The following is a 27,202-nucleotide window of genomic DNA, read 5'->3' as shown; positions in this document are numbered from 1 at the left end:
GAGCTCCGCAACGGGAGAGGCCACAGCAGTGAGAGGCCCGCGTACCGCAAAAAAAAAAAAACAACAAACAAACAAACACAAAAAACCCTTTAATCTTTGATTCTACTACTTCAGCCAGCCTACCAGCCTCCTTCTGGCTTCTCTTCCTTCACCTAGCTTGGAGCTTGCATTTGATCTGCAATCTTGTCTTTATGTCCCAATAATGCATGAAACCCCAGCCCTGGATTAATCCATTCCCTACAACTAGATCTTTGAATGGAGTGAATCATATATCCATTATGATTATTGCATGGTCTCCAACCGCATCCTATCAGTAACATCATGGAGGCCAGTCTTTCTAAACCCATTCACCTTAATTAATCCAGACACAAACAACCCTTGTCCCTTCATTTTCAGCATTTAATCTGACTCCTAGTTCATGAATAAATAGAAGCAAGATTGCAGAACACCCGCCAACTTCCAGCTACCCAGCCTGCACTCTCTTTCATGTCCATGCACATTTTTGTGTCCCTATTCTGTTCAAGGCCAGCTCCACCTGTGCTCTTGGTTCATCTCTTCCTTCTCCTCCGGGATCTTGTATCATCCATTTTTTCCCAATCTCCAACTCTACAGGATCCTTTCCTCTCTGCCCAGAAACGCTCAATTTTCTTCCCTCTTAAAAGATCCACCCCCTCCATGACTGTCATCCTCCTTAAAGCTACCAGACTTTTAAAATTCCTCACTTTCATCCAAGATTCTTGAAAGAGTATTCTACATTCTTTGCTACCTTTCTTTCTTTCTTTCTTTTCTTTCTTTCTTTTAAATTGGAGTATAATTGCTTTACAATGATGTGCTAGCTTCCGCTGTACAATGAAGTGAATCAGCTATATGTATACATCTATCCCCTCCCTCTTGGACCTCCCTCCCCCCCCACATTCCACCCATCTAGGTCATCACAGAGCACCGGGTTGAGCTCCCTGTGCTATACAGCAGGTTCCCACTAGCTATCTATTTTACACATGGTAGTGTATTTATGTCAAATCTAATCTACCAATCCATCCCACCCGCCCCTTCCCCGCCCCCCGCCCCATGTCCACACGTCTGCGCCTCTATTCCTGCTCTGCAAATAGGTTCATCTGTACCATTTTTCTAGATTCCACATATATGTGTTAATATACGATATTTGTTTTTCTCTTTCTGACTTACTTCACCCTGTATGACAGACTCTAGGTCCATCTACATCTCTACAAATGACCCAGAGTTGCCTCTTCATTCCTTACCCTTCAGTCAAGCTTTTGCCCTCACCACTGCACTGAAACTGTTCTAGCCGTAGTTACCAGTGACCCGCCAACTGCCGAAGTAGCCACTTTCAGGTACCCACCATGGCTCCTGGCTGCAATGTATACTATGTGATGACCTATCAGTATTTCCTGAGATTTTGTAAAACCTTTATTTACTGTGCTTTTCTCTTACCTCTTTTTTAGATCCTTACGGGTCCTTTGTCCGCCACCTATCTCTGAAGCACTCAAATATTTATGTTATCACAGTTCTTCCCGACCAGCTCACTGTTCTCTTACCTCTTTTTTAGATCCTTACGGGTCCTTTGTCCGCCACCTATCTCTGAAGCACTCAAATATTTATGTTATCACAGTTCTTCCCCACCAGCTCACTGTTTGTTTTTTCTTATTCTACCACTTTTCCCTGGGGGATGTGGGGATGGGGGGTGGGGGACTTTGAGGGATCTCATTTCCTGTTAAGCTTATCTCCAGCCTAGCTTTCTCCTTCAGGCTCCACTCTTTATATATAGTTTCTTACCAGTTAACTATAACTGAATGTCCCACTGGGATCTCAGACTCAATTTGTCAGACTCAACCTTCCCTCCAAAAACCTATAAATAATTGTCTCATAGAGGCAACAAACACCTCCCCCAAATCACTTAAATCAGATGCCTGGAAGTCATTCCTGATCCTCCTTCCTCCTCTCCACTGCCCTAATTCGGGCCCTCAGATTTCTTGCCTAGATAATTGCAATAGTCTCCTAAGCAGTCTCCCTGCTAATTTTGCTCTCTTCAAAAACATGCTTACCTTGTCATCAGAGAGTGCTTCTCAAAGGCAAATCTGATCATGCTGTTCTCCTGTTTAGAACTCTTCAGTGGTTTCCCAGTGCCTAAGATAAAGGTTCATGTCCCCAAGCATGACATTTGAAGGCCTAAGTCAGAGACAGGCTCCTACCTGTCTCTAGTGTCATCTCCTGACATTCCCTAGTATGGTAATAGTTTATGTTCTAGCCCAGAGGTCAGCAAACTTTTTCTGTAAAGAGCCAAAGAGTAAATATCTCAGGCTTTGCAGGCCAGTCTCTCTTGCAACTGTTCAACTCCATGAAAGCAGCCATAAACAATATGTAATGAACAAGTAAGGCTGTGCTCCAATAAGACTTTTTTTTTTTTTTTTTTTGGTACGTGGGCCTCTCACTGTTGTGGTCTCTCCCGTTGTGGAGCACAGGCTCCGGACGCGCAGGCTTAGCGGCCATGGCTCACGGGCCCAGCCGCTCCGCAGCATGTGGGATCTTCCCGGACCGGGGCACGAACCTGCGTCCCCTGCATCAGCAGGCGGACTCTCAACCACTGCGCCACCAGGGAAGCCCCTCCAATAAAACTTTTTTTTAATGAACGTTGAAATTTTATATTTTTCATGTGCCATGACATATTATTCCTTTCTTAATTTTTTCCCAACCATTAAAAAATGTGAAAAACATTCTTAGCTCACGGACCATGCAAAAACAGGCAGCAAGCTGGGCTTGGAGGCTGTGGGCCCTGACCTCTGCTCTAACGGTACGGAATGCCCTATAATTCTCTATGTGTTCTAGCTTTTTGGGCCATGCCTTTCTTCATGTTCCGTCTCTCTGAATATCTTTTCCTCTTTTTTTGCCTGGCTTTCTCCTATTTAAGATTTATGACTCAGTACAGACTCTAGTTTCTCAGGGAAGGCAAGCCTTTTCCGACACCAACAGGTAGAGATAAGTACCTATCTTTTGGACTTCCATATCACCCTATGCATATTTTTGTTATAACACTTAACCACATTGTATTACAATGTTCTGTCCTATGTCTGCTCTTCCCATTCCTCCACTAGACACTGTGTTTATATTTATCTTTGTATCTTTTGTATCTTTAATACAAAGATGAATCAAACACATTGCCTAGTATTTAGCAGATGATCAAGAATATTTGTTGAACTGCATTAAGAAATCTGCAAACTTATGGTCACCAGGGGATAAGGGTGGGGGAGGGATAAATTCGGAGATTGGGATTGACATATACACACTACTATATATAAAATAGATAACTAATAAGAACCTGCTGTATAGCACAGGGAACTCTACTCAATACTCTGTAATGGCTTATATGGGAAAAGAATCTAAAAAAAAAAAAAAGAGTGGATAAATGTATATGTATAACTGATTCACTTTACTGTACACCTGAAACTAACATAAATCAACTATACTCCAATTAAAAAAAAAAAAGAACTCTGTAAGATGGTGCATTGCTGATTGATCTTGTCTAAATAGAAGATGATTTATATATATATATATAATTATATATACTATTATAAAACTATTTTGTGCACTTTCCCCTACCATATTCACCTGTATACATTCTGCTATCAATAATATCAGGTCAAAAGGGTGGTGGTGGAGGAGCTATAAGAAAAATTGGGGTTGATGGGAGGGAAGCTACCTTATACACAATTACAATCACCACTCCAGGCCTAGCCCCATGGCAGCCATTAAAAATCTAGGGCACAGGGGCTTCCCTGGTGGCGCAGTGGTTAACAATCTGCCTGCCAATGCAGGGGAAATAGGTTTGAGCCCTGGTCCGGGAAGATCCCACATGCCCCAGAGCAACTATGCCTGTGCGCCACAACTACTGAGCCTGCGCTCTAGAGCCCGTGAGCCACAGCTACTGAAGCCCGCGTGCCGAGAGCCCGTGTTCCCCAACAAGAGAAGCCCGTGCACTACAAGAAGAGTAGCCTCCACTTGCTGCAACTAGAGAAAGCCCACGCACAGCAACAAAGACCCAACGCAGCCAAAAATAAATAAAAATAAAATAAATAAATTTATAAAAAAAAAAATCTAGGGCACAAATAACTTCTAAAGAACACTCACATATACCAACACACAAATGTTGGGCCACATACAAACTTTTGAGGTAGGGGAGGGCAACAGGCAAGATGAATTTTAAGGTTCCTTTCAACTTGGAGATTCTGTGAATATAGACCTAGTAGCACAGAATCATTCTCCTTCAGATGCTAGAATAGAAAGTTTAGTCTGTACATAGGGGTGGGAGTAGGTGTGAAATAGGTGAGTAAAAGGTGGGGGGTGGGAAACAGAGAGGGGAGGGACCTGGGGTGAGACTTCTGACGCTTCCCGCCTGTGTTCACCTGGCATCCAGAGCGAACTCCGTCTCCTCCAGCGCACACCATGGTATTCTTCACGGTGGAGCCCCAGTAAGAGGAGCTGGAGCAGGTGGCGTAGTCCACGGTGGGCAGGTAAGCCTGCTGCAGGGTCTGGGCCAGCTGCCCATTGGCTGAACAGGACACACAGCATTGGAGGTCAGCCCCAGATGCTATCCAGGGAAAAAAAAATCCTTCCACACCTGGCCAAACCTTCCCAAGCTCACATGAAAGCTGAAGTCGGGGCAAGTTCCTTTTCTCTGCCCATTGCATGTCATAGATCCTCCTTTGTCTCTCTTTATATAAAAGCTACAGGCACCTTCCTTTAAGGAGTCATCCTTGACTACTGTTCCCAGGTTCCAAACCACTAAACCTACGCCTGCTTTTTTTTTTTTTAAATCTCATGGATACCTTAATTAAGTAACTAGAATGGTCTTATTTGTTAATAACTTATCTGTCCTGCTTCCTCCTTATACTGTAAACCCTGTGAAGCAGAACTGGGACTATGCACCCTTGTTTCCATTTCTTCAGAGCTTTCCTTTATCTGCATTTTTTGACTTTTCAAAGCCTTTGCACATGAATTACTTCTTTGGATACTTACAATAATCCTTTCATATTATATGTAGATCAGGAAATTGAACTACAATGACATTGAGTGAACTGGGAGCAGAGCTGGATTAGAAGCATGTCTCTCTCAGCCCCAGGTTTCCCCAGTAGACTGGCTGCTCCCAGCAAGGCCTTGCCTCTCCTCCAGAGCTCAGATCCTGTCTGATGGCTGACAGCCTTCTGTGCCAGGCCTGCTGTCTTTGCCCTTGTTAACTATCTCTGCTCATAGCCTCTCCCACCTTTCCATGTCATCTAATGACTTTTCCTTCCAGAAATCTTCCCATGATTGACCGGAAGAAGCTGAGGCCTCCTCTGCCTCGACTTCTCTGGACCTGCAGCCACCCCTGGCTCATTCACTCCAACCCACAGCCCATAGACTGTCTATGAAGGTAGCGTGATGGTGTAATGACCACCAAAGCGGAAGCCAGGATACCTGCGTTCTGGTCCCAGCTAACTAGTTACTAACTAGTCATGTGATTTTTTTAAAAAATATTTATTTATTTGGCTGTGCACAGGGGATCTTTGTTGCCGTGTGAGAGATCTTCTTTGCGGCATGCGGCATCTTTTAGTTGTGGCATGTGGTATCTTTTAGTTGCGGCATGTGTCATCTTTTAGTCGTAGCATGCAAGCTCTTAGTTTTGCCATGCCCGATCTATGTTCCCTGACCAGGGATCAAACCTGGCCCCCTGCCATGGGAGCGCGGAGGCTTAACCGCTGGACCACCAGGGAAGTCCCTGGTCATGTGATCTTGAACAAGGTCTTTAATTTCTTTGGGCCTCAGTTTCCTTATGTATAAAATGAGAGCCTGGTAACAAAATACTCTGAGGTAAGGTGTCTATCTTTTTCTTTTTTTGGTTATAAGAATCTGAGAATCTCTGACTTGACTACTCCATGGCTTGTTCTTAGCTTGATTTCATGAACCAGTTATTTTATCTCTGGTTCCTGGTCTTTGGCTCTGAACACCTAGGACCACAGAAAAAGTGCCCCAGAAGCTCAGCTACCTAATCAATATCCATGTGGTGGATGGTGCCAATGTAGGCGACTTACTCCTGGTCCTGCCCCAACCTGTGATGTAGCAGGGGCTGTTGTTAGCCAGGATGGTTCCCTCCTTTGGCAGAACACCCAGCTGGACATAGCTGTTGAGGGTAACGTTCTGGGCCAGGCGCAGCAGGGCGATGTCATAGCTGCAGGAGGAAAGGAGACCACTCGTATGCAGGACCAGGCCTTCCTTTAAGTCAGCATAGGGACAAGCCCTCCCTAAGCCTTGTGTGCCCATGGAATTGGAAACCAATGACTTCGAAGAAGGAGGGGACTGACTCGCCAAGACTCAAATTTGAGGAACTACGCACTTGGATTGTAGGATATTCTACGTTTAACAGCAGCCCCTGCTGGTGAGGTCTCAGCATTGTTGCCTAGCTCTGGTCTGCAACCCAGGGGGAGTGGAGCTCGCTTCTTTCAGTTGCGAATGGGGACTCAGAAAGGAGCAGAGTGCTTTGATCTTCGTAGCAGAGAAGAGTTCTCAAAGGAGAAAGATGTCAAATGCTCTGCAGAAATATCCGAATTACTTGAATCCACGCTATAGAATTGGCTACCATCTTAACTACTTCCTTTCCAAAAGTTTACAGCTCAGTCTTGCAGGAGTTTTCTCATTGTGAGATTCATTTTAAGAAATCTACTTTTGCTGATGGAGTCTATTCCATAAAATGAATAATAACTAATGATAAAAACAGGAACATTAAACTCTGCAGAGAAGGAGATTCAGGGGATCCAATCATGCAAACCAGCATAGATCAAACAAATCCCCAAAGATCTTCAAACATTCTCAAGTCCTCCAACATCTTAATTCTCAAAGTCCTCCTGGATGAATGTGAAGGAAGCCAAGACCCCATTGCTGGCCAGTCAGCCCTCCACCTCCCAGTCCCAGGCCAGCCCCGCCTTGCCACTACCCTGCAGCCACATTATGGCTGTTCCAGTAGGGATGTACCACGATCCTCTGCACTCTCATGTACTGCTCGGTGCCATCGTTCTGGCTCAGGTTGTGGTCTCCAACCACCACACGGAAGCTCATTTGGCTGGAGGAAGAGAGGGAAGGCCTGAGTGATCTTTCTTTTTCCCCTGCTGGTTGGTAGAGAAAAGTTGGGAAGCCATCTTACATCTTATCTTTAGGACAGGAACCCATCTTATCTGGCCCAGGCAGTGAAAGGATGGAACACCCTGGAAGATGAGGAAGTAACCAACCCTCTCATCCCCAATTTGCTAACCTGTGGAAGTGACAAAAACTACCATCAACTTCATTTTCCCAATTTACTAAGCTAAACATCAGAGGCTGAATATTTCATAACTTGGGAGAGGTGTGGTGAGCATAAATGAAATAATGGCTCTCAGCCCATAGAGGGATTTCGAGGGACATGTAAACTTGTAGACCAGTAGCAGTAGTTCTTTTGTTTTTAAAATTTTTTGGCCACACCACATGGCATGCGGGATCTTAGTCCCCCGCCGACCAGGGATTGAACCCATGCCCCCTGCATTGGAAGCGTGGAGCCTTAACCACTGGAAGTCCTAGACCAGTAGTTCTTAAAGCACGGTCCCTGGACCAGCAGCATCAATATAACCTGGAAACTTGTTAGAAATGCAGATTATCGGGCCTCAACCTGGACCTTCCTATCAGAAACTCTACTGGGTGGGGCCCAGCAATCTGTGCCTTGCAGGTGATTCTGATCCATGCTCAAATTTAAGAACCATTGCTCACGATAAATATGAAAAAATGGTTACCAGTCAGGCGTTACTAGGCACTTAAATATTTACCTACTTAATTCTCACAATAATTCTACAAAGTAGGTAGAGATAAGAGAGTGAGAGCTTAGAGAGCTAAGTAAGCCATCCAAGTTCACATAGCTAGAAGAAGCCGGGACAGGAGGTGAACCTGAGTTTGCCTGACATCATAGTTTGTACTTTCCATTATATCCTACTACCTCCCTGCAGGCCCCCAAACACCTCCTTAGTCTTGCCCTGAGTGGTCAAAGATACATATTCCTCCAGAAGGACCAGACTCTTCCCCTCCCAGGGGCTCAGAAAAGCTGATCTTTGTTTTTCTCACTTGTCCACACAGTGAGCAGCTGTCATCACCCAGTTCTGTCTGATGAGGGTCCCTCCACAGGTGTGAAACCAGGAACCTCCAGACTGGTACTGGAGGGAAATCTAGATGGGGAGAGAAGAAAAGAGGGATAGGTTGGTGTTTCTTGAAAGGCATTGACCCAAGCCACGTGTTATCTCCTTAAACTCCTGCCATAACTCAAAACATCCTCCAACTTTCTGGGCTAGAGATGGCGAATTGTTTTCATTTGACCTGTTGCTATTGATTGGTTGGTAGTGGCTACCTGGAGTAGTGGTGAGAAGGGGCGTGTAGATGCCCCTGGGACCAGCAGAAAAGAGTGGTCTGTCGTTTGGTGATGTTTGCTGTGTACATGGAAGGGGGAGTAAAGACATACACACACAGTGCATTTCAGCATCCTTACCCTATATTATTGCAAAGGGCCAGGAACCCAGGTCCTTCTACCTCCATTCCCTCCTGGGAAGGAAATGTAGCCATGGAATTTCTCCATCACCTAAGCCACAAACTTAGGTCCCCAGAACTCCCCTCTGAAGTTTTTTTCTTTTTTTTTTCTTTGGCGGTACGCGGGCCTCTCACTGCTGTGGCCTCTCCCGTTGCGGAGCACAGGCTCCAGACGCGCAGGCCCAGCGGCCATGGCTCACAGGCCCAGCCGCTCCGCGGCATGCGGGATCCTCCCGGACCGGGGCATGAACCCGTGTCCCCCGCATCGGCAGGCGGACTCCCAACCACTGCACCACCAGGGAAGCCCCCCTCCGAAGTTTTTAAGATACACCCTGTCCCCTCACCCCAGCAGATACTTAGAAACACCACCGGAGTATTCATTTTTATCAGTTCACGCCTCCTCCTTCATTGCCTCATATCACACAATAGCTCTACCCCTGAAAACTGGGGCACAAACTTTTGTAAATTGAATTTAATTCTAATCGCAGTGATTCCTCTCAAAGTATGGCTATTCGCCAGTTAATTTGCCAGTTTTACACTTTTAGAATTGCTTAAATCACAGCCTAGCTGCCCTATTTTGAAAGTGGAAACTCTTTAAATAGCCAAATGAGCAACGTGCTCCATTTGGGGGCAGAGGTCTGTTTGCATGTGTGACACGCACTGCATGGAGTGTGGTGTGTGTGTGTGTGTGTGTGTGTGTGTGTGTGTGTGTATGTGTGAAGGTGTCTAGAGTCTGAGGTGTGGGTCTGGCACACAGTTTTGCTAGTGTGGCACAAGAGGTATTGCTAGGAGTGTAAATGTGGTTTGTGTTTGGGTGTGTGCCTGGGAGAGTGAGTGTGGTTGGTGTTTAAATCCTTTCCTCCAAGCCTTTTTAATTTAGAAACAAACTCCTAAGCCTGGTCCCATTCATCTTTTAAAGCTAGAATCCAGGCGGTTGGAGAGCTTCCTGTTGGTAAGGATATACACAAACATACATAATATTGCATATCAGGACACGGGCAACTCTTCTTTTGTTGGCAGTCTGGGGCTGTGAAGGAACACCCACCTGAGAGGGCCAAGAATGCCTCCGGGCCTCAGTCCCTCCAACTACCCGGGCGTTGGTTTCTGGAAAGTCCTGGGCACTATGTCCTTTGTGGGGCAGAAGAAAAGTGAGTGATGACTAAGCATGGGGTCAGCTCAGGGTTGGAGGGCGGGTGGCAGTTGTGCTTTGTCTGCAAACTCACAGTTCCTCCCTAGCAAATGAGGGGCCCAGCTGTGAGTTCTCTGAGCCCCTTTTGAAAGCAGGTAAGTCTAAGTGCCTTTTGCTTTTCTGCTTCCCCTACGCGTCCCCAGAACTTTGGCATGCTATGGAGGACCCATCTCACATTGCTGCGCCAGGCCCCAGTGCCTCCACGTGGTCTCAGCCTTGCTTTGGGTCACCCCTTGGCCTGAGGTGACTCCCCGCTCCCTACCCCCCACCCCTGACCCCACCCTCACCCTCCCACACACAGTGCTTTGGCGGGATTCTCCGGGGGCAGGGACAGCAGTGCACATGCCACCAGATGCCCGCTGAGGATGTCTTCCTGTCAGTGGGGTTGGTGGGGGAGCCCAGGGCTCTGGAAGAGGCTTCTCTCTGCTTCATGGCTCAGGGACCTTTCAACCAGAGGCCCCCGACCTTTTCTATCATGGGCTCCAGGAGAATAAAGTTTTTGCTAGACTCACAGGCAGAGTCTCCTTCCCATCCTGGGATAGAGAGCAGACCTGGACTTAAGGAAAGCTTTCCAACCCTCCTGCTCAATCTCCCTCCCTACAGAACTCCAGCCAGATGACCCACTTACCATAAAGGACCAGCGTGGTGAACACCAGCAAGCGCAGCATGTTGCCAGCAAGTAGACCACTGCCCCCTTGCCACGAACCAAGCCCTCTTTATGCTCCTCTTATCAGCAGCTTTGCTGACCTTCCTGTCAACTGGCAGGGCTGCGGGTGGAAGGCAGGGCAAATCACAGGTGATATGGAAACACAAATGAAAAGGTTTCTTTTCAAGTAAAAGAATTTATCTATGAACAAAGACAGAACAAAGTCAGGGCTGAATTAATCATCTCTTTCAGTTGAACAGCATCCAACAAAGTCTTTTTCAGAAATAAGATGGAATAGCACAGGGAGATCAGCTCGGTGGTTTGTGATCACCTAGAGAGGTGGGATAGGGAGGGTGGGAGGGAGGGAGATGCAAGAGGGAAGAGATATGGGGATATATGTATATGTATAACTGATTCACTTTGTTATAAAGCAGAAACTAACACACCATTGTAAAGCAATCATACTCCAATAAAGATGTTAAAAAAAAATTAAAAAAGAAAGAAATAGGGCTTCCCTGGTGGCCCAGTGGTTGAGAGTCCGCCTGCCGATGCAGGGGACGCGGGTTCGTGCCCTGGTCCGGGAGGATCCCACATGCCGCGGAGCAGCTGGGCCCGTGAGCCATGGCTGCTGAGCCTGCGCGTCCGGAGCCTGTGCTCTACAATGGGAGAGACCACAGCAGTGAGAGGCCCGCGTACCTCAAAAAAAATAAAAAAATAAAAAAATAAATTAAAAAAAAAAAAGAAAGAAGATGGAGAAACAGGACTGACATTTCCCTTGGGATGCTCCGCTTGCTCGTAGCCTGCCACCGTCTCACTGCCCTCGGGGGCACTGTAAGTGTAGAGACCTACCCTGTGCACCAGGGGGTGGAGGCATGGGGGGCTGGAGGAGGGAAGTGTGCAAGGAGAGCAAGAAGAAGGAAGAGACAGCAAAGAGGGAAATGGCACGTGCCCCCAGGACGCAGACAGTGGGGTAAATGCAAGGAGACAAAAGCAGAGTAGATGCAGTGGAGAGAATTCTGATGGAAGAGGGTACTAGTAAAACCTCACCGTGCACCGCAGATTGGGACTTGAACCTACGCGGCTGGGACTCGAACCTGGCCAAAACCCACAGTCTGCCAACTGAGATCACACACCTGGTTTCAGGACTTAATGAAGGTCAGGTTCTTGATGTCTCACTGCAGAAAATTCAGTGAGAGATAAAGTGATAGGTAAGAAGTGGATTTATTTAGAGAGAAACACACTCCACAGAGAGAGCGTGGGCCATCTCAGAAGGCGAGAAAGGCACCAGGGTCCGCGGCATGCGGGATCCTCCCGGACCGGGGCATGAACCCGTGTCCCCCGCATCGGCAGGCGGACTCCCAACCACTGCACCACCAGGGAAGCCCCCCTCCGAAGTTTTTAAGATACACCCTGTCCCCTCACCCCAGCAGATACTTAGAAACACCACCGGAGTATTCATTTTTATCAGTTCACGCCTCCTCCTTCATTGCCTCATATCACACAATAGCTCTACCCCTGAAAACTGGGGCACAAACTTTTGTAAATTGAATTTAATTCTAATCGCAGTGATTCCTCTCAAAGTATGGCTATTCGCCAGTTAATTTGCCAGTTTTACACTTTTAGAATTGCTTAAATCACAGCCTAGCTGCCCTATTTTGAAAGTGGAAACTCTTTAAATAGCCAAATGAGCAACGTGCTCCATTTGGGGGCAGAGGTCTGTTTGCATGTGTGACACGCACTGCATGGAGTGTGGTGTGTGTGTGTGTGTGTGTGTGTGTGTGTGTGTGTGTATGTGTGAAGGTGTCTAGAGTCTGAGGTGTGGGTCTGGCACACAGTTTTGCTAGTGTGGCACAAGAGGTATTGCTAGGAGTGTAAATGTGGTTTGTGTTTGGGTGTGTGCCTGGGAGAGTGAGTGTGGTTGGTGTTTAAATCCTTTCCTCCAAGCCTTTTTAATTTAGAAACAAACTCCTAAGCCTGGTCCCATTCATCTTTTAAAGCTAGAATCCAGGCGGTTGGAGAGCTTCCTGTTGGTAAGGATATACACAAACATACATAATATTGCATATCAGGACACGGGCAACTCTTCTTTTGTTGGCAGTCTGGGGCTGTGAAGGAACACCCACCTGAGAGGGCCAAGAATGCCTCCGGGCCTCAGTCCCTCCAACTACCCGGGCGTTGGTTTCTGGAAAGTCCTGGGCACTATGTCCTTTGTGGGGCAGAAGAAAAGTGAGTGATGACTAAGCATGGGGTCAGCTCAGGGTTGGAGGGCGGGTGGCAGTTGTGCTTTGTCTGCAAACTCACAGTTCCTCCCTAGCAAATGAGGGGCCCAGCTGTGAGTTCTCTGAGCCCCTTTTGAAAGCAGGTAAGTCTAAGTGCCTTTTGCTTTTCTGCTTCCCCTACGCGTCCCCAGAACTTTGGCATGCTATGGAGGACCCATCTCACATTGCTGCGCCAGGCCCCAGTGCCTCCACGTGGTCTCAGCCTTGCTTTGGGTCACCCCTTGGCCTGAGGTGACTCCCCGCTCCCTACCCCCCACCCCTGACCCCACCCTCACCCTCCCACACACAGTGCTTTGGCGGGATTCTCCGGGGGCAGGGGGGAGGATCCCACATGCCGCGGAGCAGCTGGGCCCGTGAGCCATGGCTGCTGAGCCTGCGCGTCCGGAGCCTGTGCTCTACAATGGGAGAGACCACAGCAGTGAGAGGCCCGCGTACCTCAAAAAAAATAAAAAAATAAAAAAATAAATTAAAAAAAAAAAAGAAAGAAGATGGAGAAACAGGACTGACATTTCCCTTGGGATGCTCCGCTTGCTCGTAGCCTGCCACCGTCTCACTGCCCTCGGGGGCACTGTAAGTGTAGAGACCTACCCTGTGCACCAGGGGGTGGAGGCATGGGGGGCTGGAGGAGGGAAGTGTGCAAGGAGAGCAAGAAGAAGGAAGAGACAGCAAAGAGGGAAATGGCACGTGCCCCCAGGACGCAGACAGTGGGGTAAATGCAAGGAGACAAAAGCAGAGTAGATGCAGTGGAGAGAATTCTGATGGAAGAGGGTACTAGTAAAACCTCACCGTGCACCGCAGATTGGGACTTGAACCTACGCGGCTGGGACTCGAACCTGGCCAAAACCCACAGTCTGCCAACTGAGATCACACACCTGGTTTCAGGACTTAATGAAGGTCAGGTTCTTGATGTCTCACTGCAGAAAATTCAGTGAGAGATAAAGTGATAGGTAAGAAGTGGATTTATTTAGAGAGAAACACACTCCACAGAGAGAGCGTGGGCCATCTCAGAAGGCGAGAAAGGCACCAGGGTATGGGGTTGTCAGTTTTTATAGGAGTGGGTAATTTCATAGGTTAATGAGTGGGAGGAGTATTCCAGCTATTTTAGGAAGGGAAGGGGATTTCCAGGAATTGGATCACTGTTTGATCCTTATTGTCGGTCTTGGAACTGTCATGACACCTGTGGGTGTGTCATTTAGCTTGCTGTGTTACAATGAGCGTATCCTGAGGCTCAAGGTCTAGTGGAAGTCTCGTCTGGTCTTGGACCCATTTGGTTCTAATAAGTTTATGTCGTGTCCTCGGGCTATGTCATTCTTTCAAAGGTTGTGCCCTGCCCCCTTCCCTCCTGCTTCACTAGGAAACAGGTTTGGGGAGACTCATCTGGAGAGCAGATAAAAGAGAACTCCCAGAGAAGGAGAGTGTCGGTGAGAAGAGGGAGCCCTCAGGATAGGGAGCCAGTCTGCATGCTATGAGGGTGGAGGGCAGGAGAGCAGGAGTTGCAGGGCAGGAGTGTCTTGGGCAGAGAACTTCGGGTTGGGAGGTCCCAGAGCGGGGACTGTGGGTGGAGCTGCGACTTAGGCTAAGAGAAGCCAGGAAGCCCAGGGGGAGGCAAGCAGGAAAGTCTGCCAGTCCACTTGGGGACTTTTGTTGCCTAGACACTCCGGAATTCAAGTTTCATGCCTGCAGGTGTGGGAGAGGCCTGGAAAAGGCTGAGGAAGGAGTTCTGTACAGACGGTCACCTTTTCAGGTCCTTGAGCTGGAGGGGGGGGGCGGAATGGGTGAGAATTGCACTAAGGGCTCCCTCTCCAGCCCCACCCCCAGCATTCTAACCCAAAGGAGACCCCGGGGGGGTGGGGGGGAAAGGGTTGAGCTGGCTGGGGAATCCGAGCCTCCTTTGTCATTCTCCAACCCCCCACCCCCGCCTCCTCTGGAGAATAGGGAGACAGCTCTAGCCCCCAGGATCTGGAGTCCAAGGGGAGGCACAAGGGCCTCTTAAAGGTTACCCCTCCACCTCACAGACTCCAAAGTGAGCCCTTGAGCACAGGGTCAATATCACATCCATCGCTGTACCCTTGGCGAAGCCTAATCTGTATTTGCTTAAAAACCAAACTGTTTAGGATTGCACTTAATGCTCCCAAGCCATTGACTAATCACACCCAGCCTCATCTCCCTCGCTGGTCAGACTCTTTTCCTCCTCTTAGGGTGAGGTGTAGAGGAGGGCTTTGGCTTTCATTCTGAGGCACTGCATATTTTGCAAAAGGAATGTGTCCTTTTGAAATAAACACGGGCACAGAAATAAATGTACAAGGATGTGGGTTCTAGTATAGTCTGTCACCAAACTTTGTGTAGTTTGTCATAAAGTTTGTCGCAAAATTGGGAAAAACCCAAGTATTCATCAATAGGTGAAGGTTAGAGAAATTGGGTTTAACCATATTAAGGAATACTATCCAGCTTTTTTAAAAAAACAAATTTATTTATTTGTTTTTATTTTTGGCTGCATTGGGTCTTTGTTGCTGCGTGTGGGCTTTTTCTAGCTGCGGTGAGCGGGGGCTACTGTTTGTTGCAGGGCGCGGGCTTCTCATTGCGGTGGCTTCTCTTGTTGTGGAGCATGGGCTCTAGGCACGTGGCCTTCAGTAGTTGTGGCCTGTGGGCTCTAGAGTGCAGGCTCAGTAGTTGTGGCGCACAGGCTTTGTTGCTGCGCGGCATGTGGAATCTTCCCGGACCAGGGATCGAACCACCAGGGCTTCACCACCAAGGAAGCCCAATACTATCCAGCTTTTAAAAAGAATGAGTTAGACTTAAATGACCTGACATGAAAAGATGTCCTTGGTATATTAAATGAAGACATCAAGTTTCAAACAATATGGTACTCTGTGTGTGTGTATTTATATATGTATTATGTATATTCATAGAAAAAGGGTATAGAAAGTTTACATGCCGCGGAGCAGCTGGGCCCGTGAGCCATGGCTGCTGAGCCTGCGCGTCCGGAGCCTGTGCTCTACAATGGGAGAGACCACAGCAGTGAGAGGCCCGCGTACCTCAAAAAAAATAAAAAAATAAAAAAATAAATTAAAAAAAAAAAAGAAAGAAGATGGAGAAACAGGACTGACATTTCCCTTGGGATGCTCCGCTTGCTCGTAGCCTGCCACCGTCTCACTGCCCTCGGGGGCACTGTAAGTGTAGAGACCTACCCTGTGCACCAGGGGGTGGAGGCATGGGGGGCTGGAGGAGGGAAGTGTGCAAGGAGAGCAAGAAGAAGGAAGAGACAGCAAAGAGGGAAATGGCACGTGCCCCCAGGACGCAGACAGTGGGGTAAATGCAAGGAGACAAAAGCAGAGTAGATGCAGTGGAGAGAATTCTGATGGAAGAGGGTACTAGTAAAACCTCACCGTGCACCGCAGATTGGGACTTGAACCTACGCGGCTGGGACTCGAACCTGGCCAAAACCCACAGTCTGCCAACTGAGATCACACACCTGGTTTCAGGACTTAATGAAGGTCAGGTTCTTGATGTCTCACTGCAGAAAATTCAGTGAGAGATAAAGTGATAGGTAAGAAGTGGATTTATTTAGAGAGAAACACACTCCACAGAGAGAGCGTGGGCCATCTCAGAAGGCGAGAAAGGCACCAGGGTATGGGGTTGTCAGTTTTTATAGGAGTGGGTAATTTCATAGGTTAATGAGTGGGAGGAGTATTCCAGCTATTTTAGGAAGGGAAGGGGATTTCCAGGAATTGGATCACTGTTTGATCCTTATTGTCGGTCTTGGAACTGTCATGACACCTGTGGGTGTGTCATTTAGCTTGCTGTGTTACAATGAGCGTATCCTGAGGCTCAAGGTCTAGTGGAAGTCTCGTCTGGTCTTGGACCCATTTGGTTCTAATAAGTTTATGTCGTGTCCTCGGGCTATGTCATTCTTTCAAAGGTTGTGCCCTGCCCCCTTCCCTCCTGCTTCACTAGGAAACAGGTTTGGGGAGACTCATCTGGAGAGCAGATAAAAGAGAACTCCCAGAGAAGGAGAGTGTCGGTGAGAAGAGGGAGCCCTCAGGATAGGGAGCCAGTCTGCATGCTATGAGGGTGGAGGGCAGGAGAGCAGGAGTTGCAGGGCAGGAGTGTCTTGGGCAGAGAACTTCGGGTTGGGAGGTCCCAGAGCGGGGACTGTGGGTGGAGCTGCGACTTAGGCTAAGAGAAGCCAGGAAGCCCAGGGGGAGGCAAGCAGGAAAGTCTGCCAGTCCACTTGGGGACTTTTGTTGCCTAGACACTCCGGAATTCAAGTTTCATGCCTGCAGGTGTGGGAGAGGCCTGGAAAAGGCTGAGGAAGGAGTTCTGTACAGACGGTCACCTTTTCAGGTCCTTGAGCTGGAGGGGGGGGGCGGAATGGGTGAGAATTGCACTAAGGGCTCCCTCTCCAGCCCCACCCCCAGCATTCTAACCCAAAGGAGACCCCGGGGGGGTGGGGGGGAAAGGGTTGAGCTGGCTGGGGAATCCGAGCCTCCTTTGTCATTCTCCAACCCCCCACCCCCGCCTCCTCTGGAGAATAGGGAGACAGCTCTAGCCCCCAGGATCTGGAGTCCAAGGGGAGGCACAAGGGCCTCTTAAAGGTTACCCCTCCACCTCACAGACTCCAAAGTGAGCCCTTGAGCACAGGGTCAATATCACATCCATCGCTGTACCCTTGGCGAAGCCTAATCTGTATTTGCTTAAAAACCAAACTGTTTAGGATTGCACTTAATGCTCCCAAGCCATTGACTAATCACACCCAGCCTCATCTCCCTCGCTGGTCAGACTCTTTTCCTCCTCTTAGGGTGAGGTGTAGAGGAGGGCTTTGGCTTTCATTCTGAGGCACTGCATATTTTGCAAAAGGAATGTGTCCTTTTGAAATAAACACGGGCACAGAAATAAATGTACAAGGATGTGGGTTCTAGTATAGTCTGTCACCAAACTTTGTGTAGTTTGTCATAAAGTTTGTCGCAAAATTGGGAAAAACCCAAGTATTCATCAATAGGTGAAGGTTAGAGAAATTGGGTTTAACCATATTAAGGAATACTATCCAGCTTTTTTAAAAAAACAAATTTATTTATTTGTTTTTATTTTTGGCTGCATTGGGTCTTTGTTGCTGCGTGTGGGCTTTTTCTAGCTGCGGTGAGCGGGGGCTACTGTTTGTTGCAGGGCGCGGGCTTCTCATTGCGGTGGCTTCTCTTGTTGTGGAGCATGGGCTCTAGGCACGTGGCCTTCAGTAGTTGTGGCCTGTGGGCTCTAGAGTGCAGGCTCAGTAGTTGTGGCGCACAGGCTTTGTTGCTGCGCGGCATGTGGAATCTTCCCGGACCAGGGATCGAACCACCAGGGCTTCACCACCAAGGAAGCCCAATACTATCCAGCTTTTAAAAAGAATGAGTTAGACTTAAATGACCTGACATGAAAAGATGTCCTTGGTATATTAAATGAAGACATCAAGTTTCAAACAATATGGTACTCTGTGTGTGTGTATTTATATATGTATTATGTATATTCATAGAAAAAGGGTATAGAAAGTTTATACCTAGAAATTGTTACTTTTCTAGAAGTTATTACTTCTAGAGAATGAATCAATAGGTATGGCAGCGTTGTGAGGATCAATTTCACTTTTTCTTTTTTTGTAATTTTTCGGCCATATTGCATGGCTTGCAGGATCTCAGTTCCCCGACCAGGGATCGAACCCGTGTCCCCTGCATTGGAAGTGAGGAGTCTTAACCGCTGGACTGCCAGGGAAGTCCCTTATTTTTGTAATTAAAAATAAGAATATATTTTGGGACGTTTATCTATTTTTGGCAATGGCGCCAATACTCTTCAAGTGGGAAATAGATCCCCAGAGGAGATGAGCCATTCAGTGCTAAGGGGAGAGAGGTTCCTGGAGCCAGGAGATAGTAGCACAGGGCTAGTTAGCATCAAGATTTTAAGCAGGACTTGGGCGTCCCTGGTGGCGCAGTGGTTAAAAATCCACCTGCCAAGGCAGGGGACACAGGTTCGAGCCCTGGTCCGGCAAGATCCCACATGCTGCCGAGCAACTAAGCCTGTGAGCCACAACTACTGAGCCCGTGAGCCACAACTCCTGAAGCCTGCACACCTAGAGCCCATGCTCTGCAATGAGAAGCCACTGCAATGAGAAGGCCCGCACACCGCAACGAAGAGTAACCCCCGCTTGCCGCAACTAGAGAAAGGCCGTGCACAGTAAAGAAGACCCAACGCGGCCAAAAATAAATAAATAAATAAAAAAAAATATTTTAAGCAGGACTTAAGGTTTTAGGTTAGCCTGAGAATGGTCAGAGGGGTGGATTTTTTTTTTTTTTTTTTTTTTTTTTTGTGGTACGCGGGCCTCTCACTGCCGTGGCCTCTCCCGCTGCGGAGCACAGGCTCCGGACGCGCAGGCCCAGCGGCCATGGCTCACAGGCCCAGCCGCTCCGCGGCACGCGGGATCCTCCCGGACCGGGGCACGAACCCGCGTCCCCTGCATCGGCAGGCGGACTCTCAACCACTGCGCCACCAGGGAAGCCCAAAGGGGTGGATTTTAATAGTGCAGATGTGGGGTTAGGGCAAGGCCATCCTCGTTTAAGGGGAGGCCAAGAAGCTGGTTTCTTGAGTCCTTTCGCCGCCCTGTTCGTGCCCTCTCCCTCTTCTTGAGCACCTCTCTTCCCTAGTCCTCCCTTCACCCCCCAAACCTGCTGCATCTCTCAGTCCCTGTGGGTTACCCTTAGCTGATCGCCCTTGCGAGATGCTCTGCTGCTGTGGGGTCGGGGTGAGGAAACTGAGCGTCACAGCAGGGCACCTCAGTTGGGCACGCATCATAAGATCGGGCTGGAGAGCTGCTGAGCGATGCTATAGAGAGGATGAGGGATATTAGGATAAATGGCAAACAAACAGTGCCTGATAAATGTTTGGATGTTTAATGCAACCAAGAGTAGGGCTAAGATTGGCGTTAAGGACTAAGGCTCCCTAGGATTTACCGGACTTATTAGCATGGCATTCAAAGCCTTTTCAATTGGGCCCCAAGCCACTGTTCTACAGGGCCGACTAACCCAGTAAGCACAGCAGGTACAGTGCCTGAGGACCACAATACTTAGGCCCACAAAAATGTTTCAGTTTCTTTTAAAATCAGAATACAATCATCCTGGATTATATTCATTGTTATATCAATGCAGTTGTAAAACATACTCTTTAACACTTTTTCAATGAAGGCACAAGTGCCTAGGGCTCATGAAAGCCATAATGTGGTCCTGATCTTCTAGCTTCTACATTCGCCGCGCCCTCATCCTGAAGTCCTCCTGGTTCTCTGCATCCACTTGTACTGTTGTCCCTCTGTGACTTTTCTCACACTTGAGATCTTTGCTTACTGAGCTCTTCCTACCTGAGGATCCATCCTTTGAGGTCTAAGGTCAAATGTCACCAACTTTGTGAGGCTTCCCTAAATGGAAGGAATTGTTCTAATTCATGTAGCGCATCTCTGAACATCTCCAGGCTCGGCATGACTTGCTTACGTCTGTTTTCCCAGCTGAAGTATGAGTTCCATGGGGGAAGAGCCTTATTATCTCCTCACGTCTACATGTGCTTGACACAGTGTGTAGGCTAAATTGGGGGCCAGAGGATATTTGGAGACGAGACAGTGGCTGTGACAGAACTTTTCAGATGTGTGTGATTCTTCACAGCTTGAATCAACTGATCCTGCAAACGGATCAGCTAAGGGGCATTGCAGGGGAGGAGGAACCCAATGCAAAGTTCCTTCCTTTACCAATGCCATAAAACCTTTATTTCCACTGGGATCTCATGTGCAATTCTCTTCTCTTTCTAGGAAAGAACTTTTCCCTTTCCCCACTCCAGGACACATCCTGGCCACTCTCCCCTCTCCCTTTGGCTGGGCTACCCCATGGGACTTAGGAGACTTCCTGCGGCCCGGGAGTTGCGTGGGAAGCAGAGGCAGCTGTGGTCCCACGGCACCCTCATGTGGTGCTGTCCAAGATGACAGCCAGCTACTCAAAGTAGGAAGCCCTCCAAGAAGGAATGAGTCCTCTGGGCAGCTGGGCTCTCCACTTCAGGCAAAGCAGCCATGCATGGTGGGGTCCAACTTGCTTGGGGAAGAGCTGACACGCACGGCAGGTCTGCTCTGTGCGGGGAGTTCACGCGAGAACCGCAGACAAGGCCAGTCACGCAGTCATGCTCCACACTACCTGCTGTCCTGGCTTCCTCAGACTTCCCAGGGCTCTTGTTAGCCTTACCTGGGTCCTAGCCTCAGGGCTGCCAATACTGGTTGTGTGGCCTGGGGCAAATAACTTCACTTATCTGGCCTTGGTTTCATAATATGAAAATGATAGGGTTGGACTAAAACGATGATTTTCAAATTGTGCTTGCAGACTTTTAGAAAAGTTCAGGGGCTGGTGGGCAATGCCCTCACCCACCCTCATTTTCATCCATGGCTATTTTGCTCCTGAACTACATTATACATGGAGCACTGAAAAAAGGTTCTGGGACTTAAACCTGAGAATCACTGGCTCCACAAGCTTTCTTTCAAAAGAACATCCCAGGATTCCTAAATGTGGTCTCCCTCACGGCTTCCTGGCTGCACTGCTCTAGGCTTTATGGAGACCAGCCAGCCAGAAATGATCAGACTGGAGGGAAGAGAGAGTGGGGAGCTGATGGCTAGTTGCCTAGTGTTCCTGTGGTGTGTTGGGAGGAGCCCAGGTTCAGGATACAGACCAGCTCCTTTATTTCTCTCTGCCTCAGCTTTCTTGTCTATAAAATGGGAAAGGTGGTTCCTCTTTCTCACAGGACTATCGTGCAGATGAAATAAGATAAAGGATTCCTGTCAAGGAGCTTCAGGTAATGTTAGCAAGGGAGACTCTTAGACCTCTAATCCCTCTGGTAGAATATACTGTTTCACTGGATTCTGTGGGTGTTCTCAGTGACCAGGGATTCAGGATGTGGCTGCAGAGGTACTTTTCTTGAATTCAGCATTGCTGCCCTGGGCTCTAGCCCAGCTGCCTCCTCTGCTTTGGAAGTCTGTTTCTAGGGCAGAAGGAGAGCTCTAGGTCATGTATTATGTGTTCTAACGGTCTCTTCCACCAACGCGGAGGAAAGAAAATGGGCCCAACGTTGTTGCAAGGAGTAGGAAGGTCCTGCCTTGATTTGCATCGGGTTTGAAATCCATCTTTAAGGCTGACAGGGAACTGATGATCAGGTTCTCAAACATCAGGTTCCCCCAAATCCTGTTTCCGAAGAGGCTTGTGGGACCTCCCACAGGGGGGTGATCCAGGGCCTAGACGAAGAGCCAGTGCTGGTGGGGATCACTGGGGTTGCAGGTAGCCATGGCTGGCTTTTTGTCCTTGGATGTCAGGCAGGTACCAGATCCTAAGTTCCTGATGAGTTGATCCTAAAAAGATGACACGGCAAAGGGTCAACCTGGGCCTCAGACCTCTGACAGTGCTACTAGGGGACAGTGAAATAGGGGTCAGTAGACAAAAGGCAAAGGAAACCCAATGAGGCACAGAGAGGGCACTTCCAAATTCCTTTCCTTGGATGCCAGATACTCTGATGGGATGCATTCCTGAGTTTCCACCTGTGCGTGGTACCAATTCTCCACCCCCAGCTTTAGCATGAGTGGCTGGAACAGAGGAAGGCAGGACCATGGGCTAACTGAAAAAGGCTTTCAGGACCCCCCCTCCTCCAGATGGCCAGTCTCAGAGACCTGGGCCACTGCTGTCCACCTGCACATTCTGCCTTTGATCATATTCAGACTCCTCCCTTCCCTGTAGCGCCAAGGTTAGGCTCCTGGTTCCCTAAGCCAAGGACTGGGGATTGGGGTGGAGTGGGGTGTGGAGGCTCATTGGGGGCTGCTAGTTTGGGCCCAATCCTCTAGAAGTTACATCATTTATCCCGAGGCAGTGTGGTGTAATGGAAAGAACCCATGCTTTCGAGTCAGATTTATCTAGATCAGAAACCCAGGCCTACCATTTACTAGTGAAGGGTCTTGGGCCAGTCACAAACTTGCTGAGCTTCAGCTGGCCCATCTCTAGTGATGGGGACACCACTTACTTGGGAAGAGCCTCTGGAAGATTAACCATACCAATGTATGTGAGTGCATAGCCTTGTGCTTGGCACACAGAGGCCAGGCAGGAACGACAAGTGACTCTTCAACTTCATCTACATCTAGGGTTCAGCCTAAAAAGACGTGAGCTATGACAGAGCTGGTCCTGGACCATAACCCCGACCCCATCTTTCTATCAAGCAGAACCAGCCATCACCAAACCTTACTTAAGCCCTGAGAACCCTGCCTGTGACCAAACCCACATTCTCCATACTTTCTATTGTACATTGTCCGGATCCACCCCGTAGTACATCAGGCAGAAGATGCAGAAGGAAGGGAGGGGGCAGTTGTGGTCTCAGGTTCTTGATTCTGAGCTTTCTGGGCAGCTGACTCACCTGGGTGAATTCCCATTCCTCATCCTCGGGCACTTGGCTATTCTTGCCAGAGAAGTGGCAGCCCCTAAGGCCCAGAGCACCAGCACTGGCATATAGACACAGCTGCTTCGCAATGTTGTGGCGAAGGTCCCTCTGGGTTGTGTATTCAAAGTACTAGAACACAAGATAAGAGGAGGTCCTGAGGGGCAGGCAGAGAGGTTGCCCACCACCTTCCAAAGCCAACTACCTTGGGATGCCAACCACAGATGGCCTCCTGAGGAGGAAAGTGAGTAGGTGCCAAGACTTTAGTAATTCATGTGCCACCGCATCTGGGTGATACTGGAATGATAGATAATAGTTAGTAAATATTTTTTCTTTAGTTAAAAACTTAACTTAGGGACTTCCCTGGCAGTCCAGTGGTCAGGACTCCACGCTCCCACTGCAGGGGGCACGGGTTCTATCCCTGGTCTGGGAACTAAGATCCCAAATGCTGTAAGCCATGATCAAAAAAAAAGGTAAAAAAAAAATTAGCCTCATTTAAAGCATTATTGGTGAAATCATGTGCTAGTTCTTTTTATGCTAATGGATTACTATTGCAAAAATGTTCCAGTGTACCACCTAAAATCACTACGCAGGCCAGTGGTACAGGAAATTGCTCCAGAATGACTTTGTCTTCATTTGCACATCCTGTTGGCATCCTGTTCAGTGGCCCATGCCACTCCTTTCCTTGTTTCAGCTCTGTTTCAAGTGCCTCTTACTTACCAAATGCTGGGCATTCGGGGTAGATTGAGGGGCTGGGTCCAGGGAGGTTATTAGTTATTCCTCAGGGAAGAGATGGGCATTGTAGGGCATGGGGGAAATTCCCAGGATGCCAGGTAGCTGTGAGATGTCAGTAGGTGGTTGTTTTGGGGTCACTGATGGGTGCTAGGATCATAGTGGTAGCTTCTGGGCAGGGAAGGCATTGAAGATAGAAGTTGAGTGTAGCTGAGGGAAAGTGCTCAAAAATTTTCCATAGTCACCCTAAAACATCACTCAGCAGCTGGCATCCTCCAGGAAGCCTCCTCTGATGAACAATCCTCCCCTCCCGAGATGGGGAGTGTGGGAAAAAAAAAAAACAGACCAAAAAACAATCCTGCACCCCAGCCCCTCGCTAGCAGCCAGCACTGCTGCCCATTCCTCTCTGGATGCCCCTGATCCACACCTAAGACCTTGTCAGTCAGTATTCCCCCTCAGACTGGGAGCTTTCTGAGGGCAGGGCTGGTATCTCCCCCTCTCTCTGGATCTCCCCTACCCTAGTCCTCAGGAAAGGACAATTCTGAGTGGAGGAAGGGGGCATGTGCAGAGAGAAGATGCCCCAGAGACAGGCTTGCCTCGGGCTGGGCTCTGTACCTGGTTGCCGCCAAGGCCATGGCAGGTGTACATGATGAGGGGCTTTCCTCCATTGTTATTCTCTCCCACATCCAGGCAATGATCCATGCCGAGGTTCTTGAGCTGCAGAATGTTGAGAAGAGAGGGGAACCAGGGGAGCACAGTTAGGAGTTTTTTGGTTTGTGGTGTGGGATCCATCTGGAATAAATCTGCACGGCTGGATTTCTCCTCTGTGACTTTCCTCCTCTGCTCATTAAGGCAGACGCCTGAAGTGAACAGTAAAGTGAGGTGCAGAGCCCAGGGGTTGGGCAAGGTCAGGGTGGGCAAGCTGCCAGGTCCCTGGGAGAAGCCCTCAGCATATGGGAATGTCCTTAAGAGCAGTGGTTCTCAAAGTGTGATCCCTAGACCATCAGCATCACCTGAAGGCTTGTTAGAAACGCAAATTTTCAGGCCCCAACCCAGTCCTACTGAATCAACAGCCTGTGTCTTAACTGACCTTCCTGGTGATTCTGATGCATGTGAGTATTTGAGAACTGCTGCTTAGGGGTTGTTTCCTCCTTATAAGGTTTTTATTTTTATTTTATTTATTTATTTTTTTGCGGTACGCGGGCCTCTCACCGCGGCGGCCTCTCCCGCTGCGGAGCACGGGCTCCGGACGCGCAGGCTCAGCGGCCATGGCCCACGCGCCCAGCCGCTCGGCGGCATGTGGGATCCTCCCGGACCGGGGCACGAACCCGCGTCCCCTGCATTGGCAGGTGGACTCCCAACCACTGCGCCACCAGGGAAGCCCCTATAAGGTTTTTAGCTAGCTCTAGAAGCCCAGGGTGGCCTCTCGGTCCTCCTCCTGGATAAGGGAGTGTGGAGAGCAAAAATCAGCTGTTTGTCATCCAGCTGCGAGGTAAGTGGTCCTGAACTTCTCCCGGGGGTTCTGTGATGATGGGTAGGCATATTGGTTCTCAAGACTCACAGCTCCATAGAAGGTGGGCTTCAGGTCAGGAACAAACATCTCTGGGTAAATGTTGTGCAGGAACCAGGAAAAGTTGTGACAGTTTAGTCGTTCCCTCAGCTGCAGTCGTTCCGAAATGTCACCGAAGGATTTCTGTCAACCAAGCCAGCCCCCTAAGGGTCAGTTCCACCAGCCTTGACCTTCTTGTCTGGGTGGAAGTAGCCCAGAGTTTCTGGGACTACTTTCTCCCAGAGTGGGTCTCCTGTTCATTCCTGCTCAGGACCAGTTGGGCCCCATATCTAATCCCAAACCCCCTGCCTTGGCTTTGGGACCCGCGCCCATAGCACCACCCCTATCTCCTGTGAACACACAGATTTCTCCCAGTCTTCAATTCCTAGTTTCTCAGAGTAAAGCCATTCTTCCCGTAAGAGGTTCTCCCTCCAAATCTTTTCTCCCTCCCCTCCTAAAAGATACTGGGGCTCTCCAGGCAGGGACAACAAAGCCTCCTCTCCCATTTTCTAGCCTCCAAAATAGAGCCTGGGCTCTAGCTCCCAAGGTCTGAGGGGTAAAGGCACCAGGTGGTGGAGATGGGTGGGTCTGTGTCATCATAAGGCTCTTGACCAGAGGCTGGGATTCTGCCCTTCTATTCATCTAAACACCTCCTGAGCATCCTCCCCTCTCACCTCTCGGGCCATCTTTGCTGCCTGCAGATTCCTCCTGTAGAAAATCTCCTTGTAGCTATCCATCCAGACCTCAGCCAGGCGCACTTGGTTGCGAGCAATGACACTGATGCCCTTGGGGAAGGTGTGAGGGCTCTTGGTACGGAACACGTGGCCGACCACAGAGCAGGGAATGATCTCCAGCTGGCCCCCGCACTGCCACACCTGCCGTAAGAGGATATGGGATGGGGTTTTCAGGGGGTGGGTGGGAAAACCTCCCCCCAAGCAGCTCTGTTCCATTCCCAGGGTGCCAGACCCCAGGTCCACGGACTCAGGGAAATGCTGCGCTGTCTCCCTGGAAAAAAAAGACACTGACCGGGCTTCTTCCCAGGCCATAACTACACAACCTCTGGCTCTCTGATGTTGGTTCACTCGGATTAAAGCAGACAGAAATTTGCAGGGTCCCGAGGGTTACCGGGGCCCACTTTGGAGAAAAGACAGTTGGCGAATTTTATGTCCATCTACCTACTGTGAGCTCTGGCCACCTGGCTTTTTGACCTGGAAATGTGATTTTATCAGCTCACGCAGGTGTTACTGGAAACTCAAGCTCCTCCAAATCGAGATCAACTTGTGACCTAATCAAAGCATCAATTCATTAATTAATAGCCACCATCAGGTGGCTTGTGGTGATCACCTGGACCTTTAGCACACTAGCTTCCTTGCAGAGAGACTGAACAGAGGTCAGAGGCTCATGGACGAGCCTAGGATCAGAACCATGGCAGTTATGGTGACTGAGCTGGTGACCCTCCTCTGTCAGAGGGCTGGTTTACGACATCCCTTCCACCTGTGTCTTCTCCTTTTTTTAGGTTTTAGATTGGGAGGTATGTTGTCATTCATTTTAGTATAGCAGCAACAGAAATACATAATCACAGCCATAGTAACAGCAGGTATCAATGATGTGCTTGTAGCTGCCAAGCACTGTGAGAGATGATTTCATAAACAAGCTCATTTACTTGTTAATTACTCTCCACTGGATGGGGATCTGTGTAGATTTCATGAAGAGGCAAGCCTTTCTTCCAACCTAAGCCTGATTTTCCTTATTCCTTG

The 27,202-nt window shown here is 48.9% G+C and overlaps 2 protein-coding genes across 2 annotated transcripts in view; both read right to left on the bottom strand.

The window, feature by feature from the left end:
• CELA1 (chymotrypsin like elastase 1) overlaps positions 1–10,464 on the bottom strand; it is a 15,981-nt gene extending 5,517 nt beyond the window's left edge. The window contains exons 1-6 of the mRNA XM_007119473.1: positions 10,407–10,464; positions 9,635–9,717; positions 8,134–8,234; positions 6,983–7,108; positions 6,084–6,220; positions 4,419–4,564 (exon numbers count right to left, since the gene is read on the bottom strand). Of these exons, the coding sequence (XP_007119535.1) occupies positions 4,419–4,564; positions 6,084–6,220; positions 6,983–7,108; positions 8,134–8,234; positions 9,635–9,717; positions 10,407–10,446 (633 nt within the window). The 5' untranslated portion in view covers positions 10,447–10,464. The remainder of the gene's footprint in view (positions 1–4,418; positions 4,565–6,083; positions 6,221–6,982; positions 7,109–8,133; positions 8,235–9,634; positions 9,718–10,406) is intronic.
• An 8,596-nt stretch (positions 10,465–19,060) lies between these two features.
• GALNT6 (polypeptide N-acetylgalactosaminyltransferase 6) overlaps positions 19,061–27,202 on the bottom strand; it is a 36,642-nt gene continuing 28,500 nt past the window's right edge. Inside the window, exons 8-12 of the mRNA XM_007119474.3 lie at positions 26,120–26,320; positions 25,458–25,589; positions 24,512–24,613; positions 23,144–23,296; positions 19,061–22,094 (exon numbers count right to left, since the gene is read on the bottom strand). Of these exons, the coding sequence (XP_007119536.2) occupies positions 21,981–22,094; positions 23,144–23,296; positions 24,512–24,613; positions 25,458–25,589; positions 26,120–26,320 (702 nt within the window). The 3' untranslated portion in view covers positions 19,061–21,980. The remainder of the gene's footprint in view (positions 22,095–23,143; positions 23,297–24,511; positions 24,614–25,457; positions 25,590–26,119; positions 26,321–27,202) is intronic.

This window comes from Physeter macrocephalus, chromosome 6 (assembly GCF_002837175.3).
Source record: "Physeter macrocephalus isolate SW-GA chromosome 6, ASM283717v5, whole genome shotgun sequence".
In the NCBI taxonomy this organism is placed as follows: domain Eukaryota; kingdom Metazoa; phylum Chordata; class Mammalia; order Artiodactyla; family Physeteridae; genus Physeter; species Physeter macrocephalus.
Note: the sequence above shows the minus strand (reverse complement) of the source record. Positions and strands in the feature narration are given on the sequence as shown.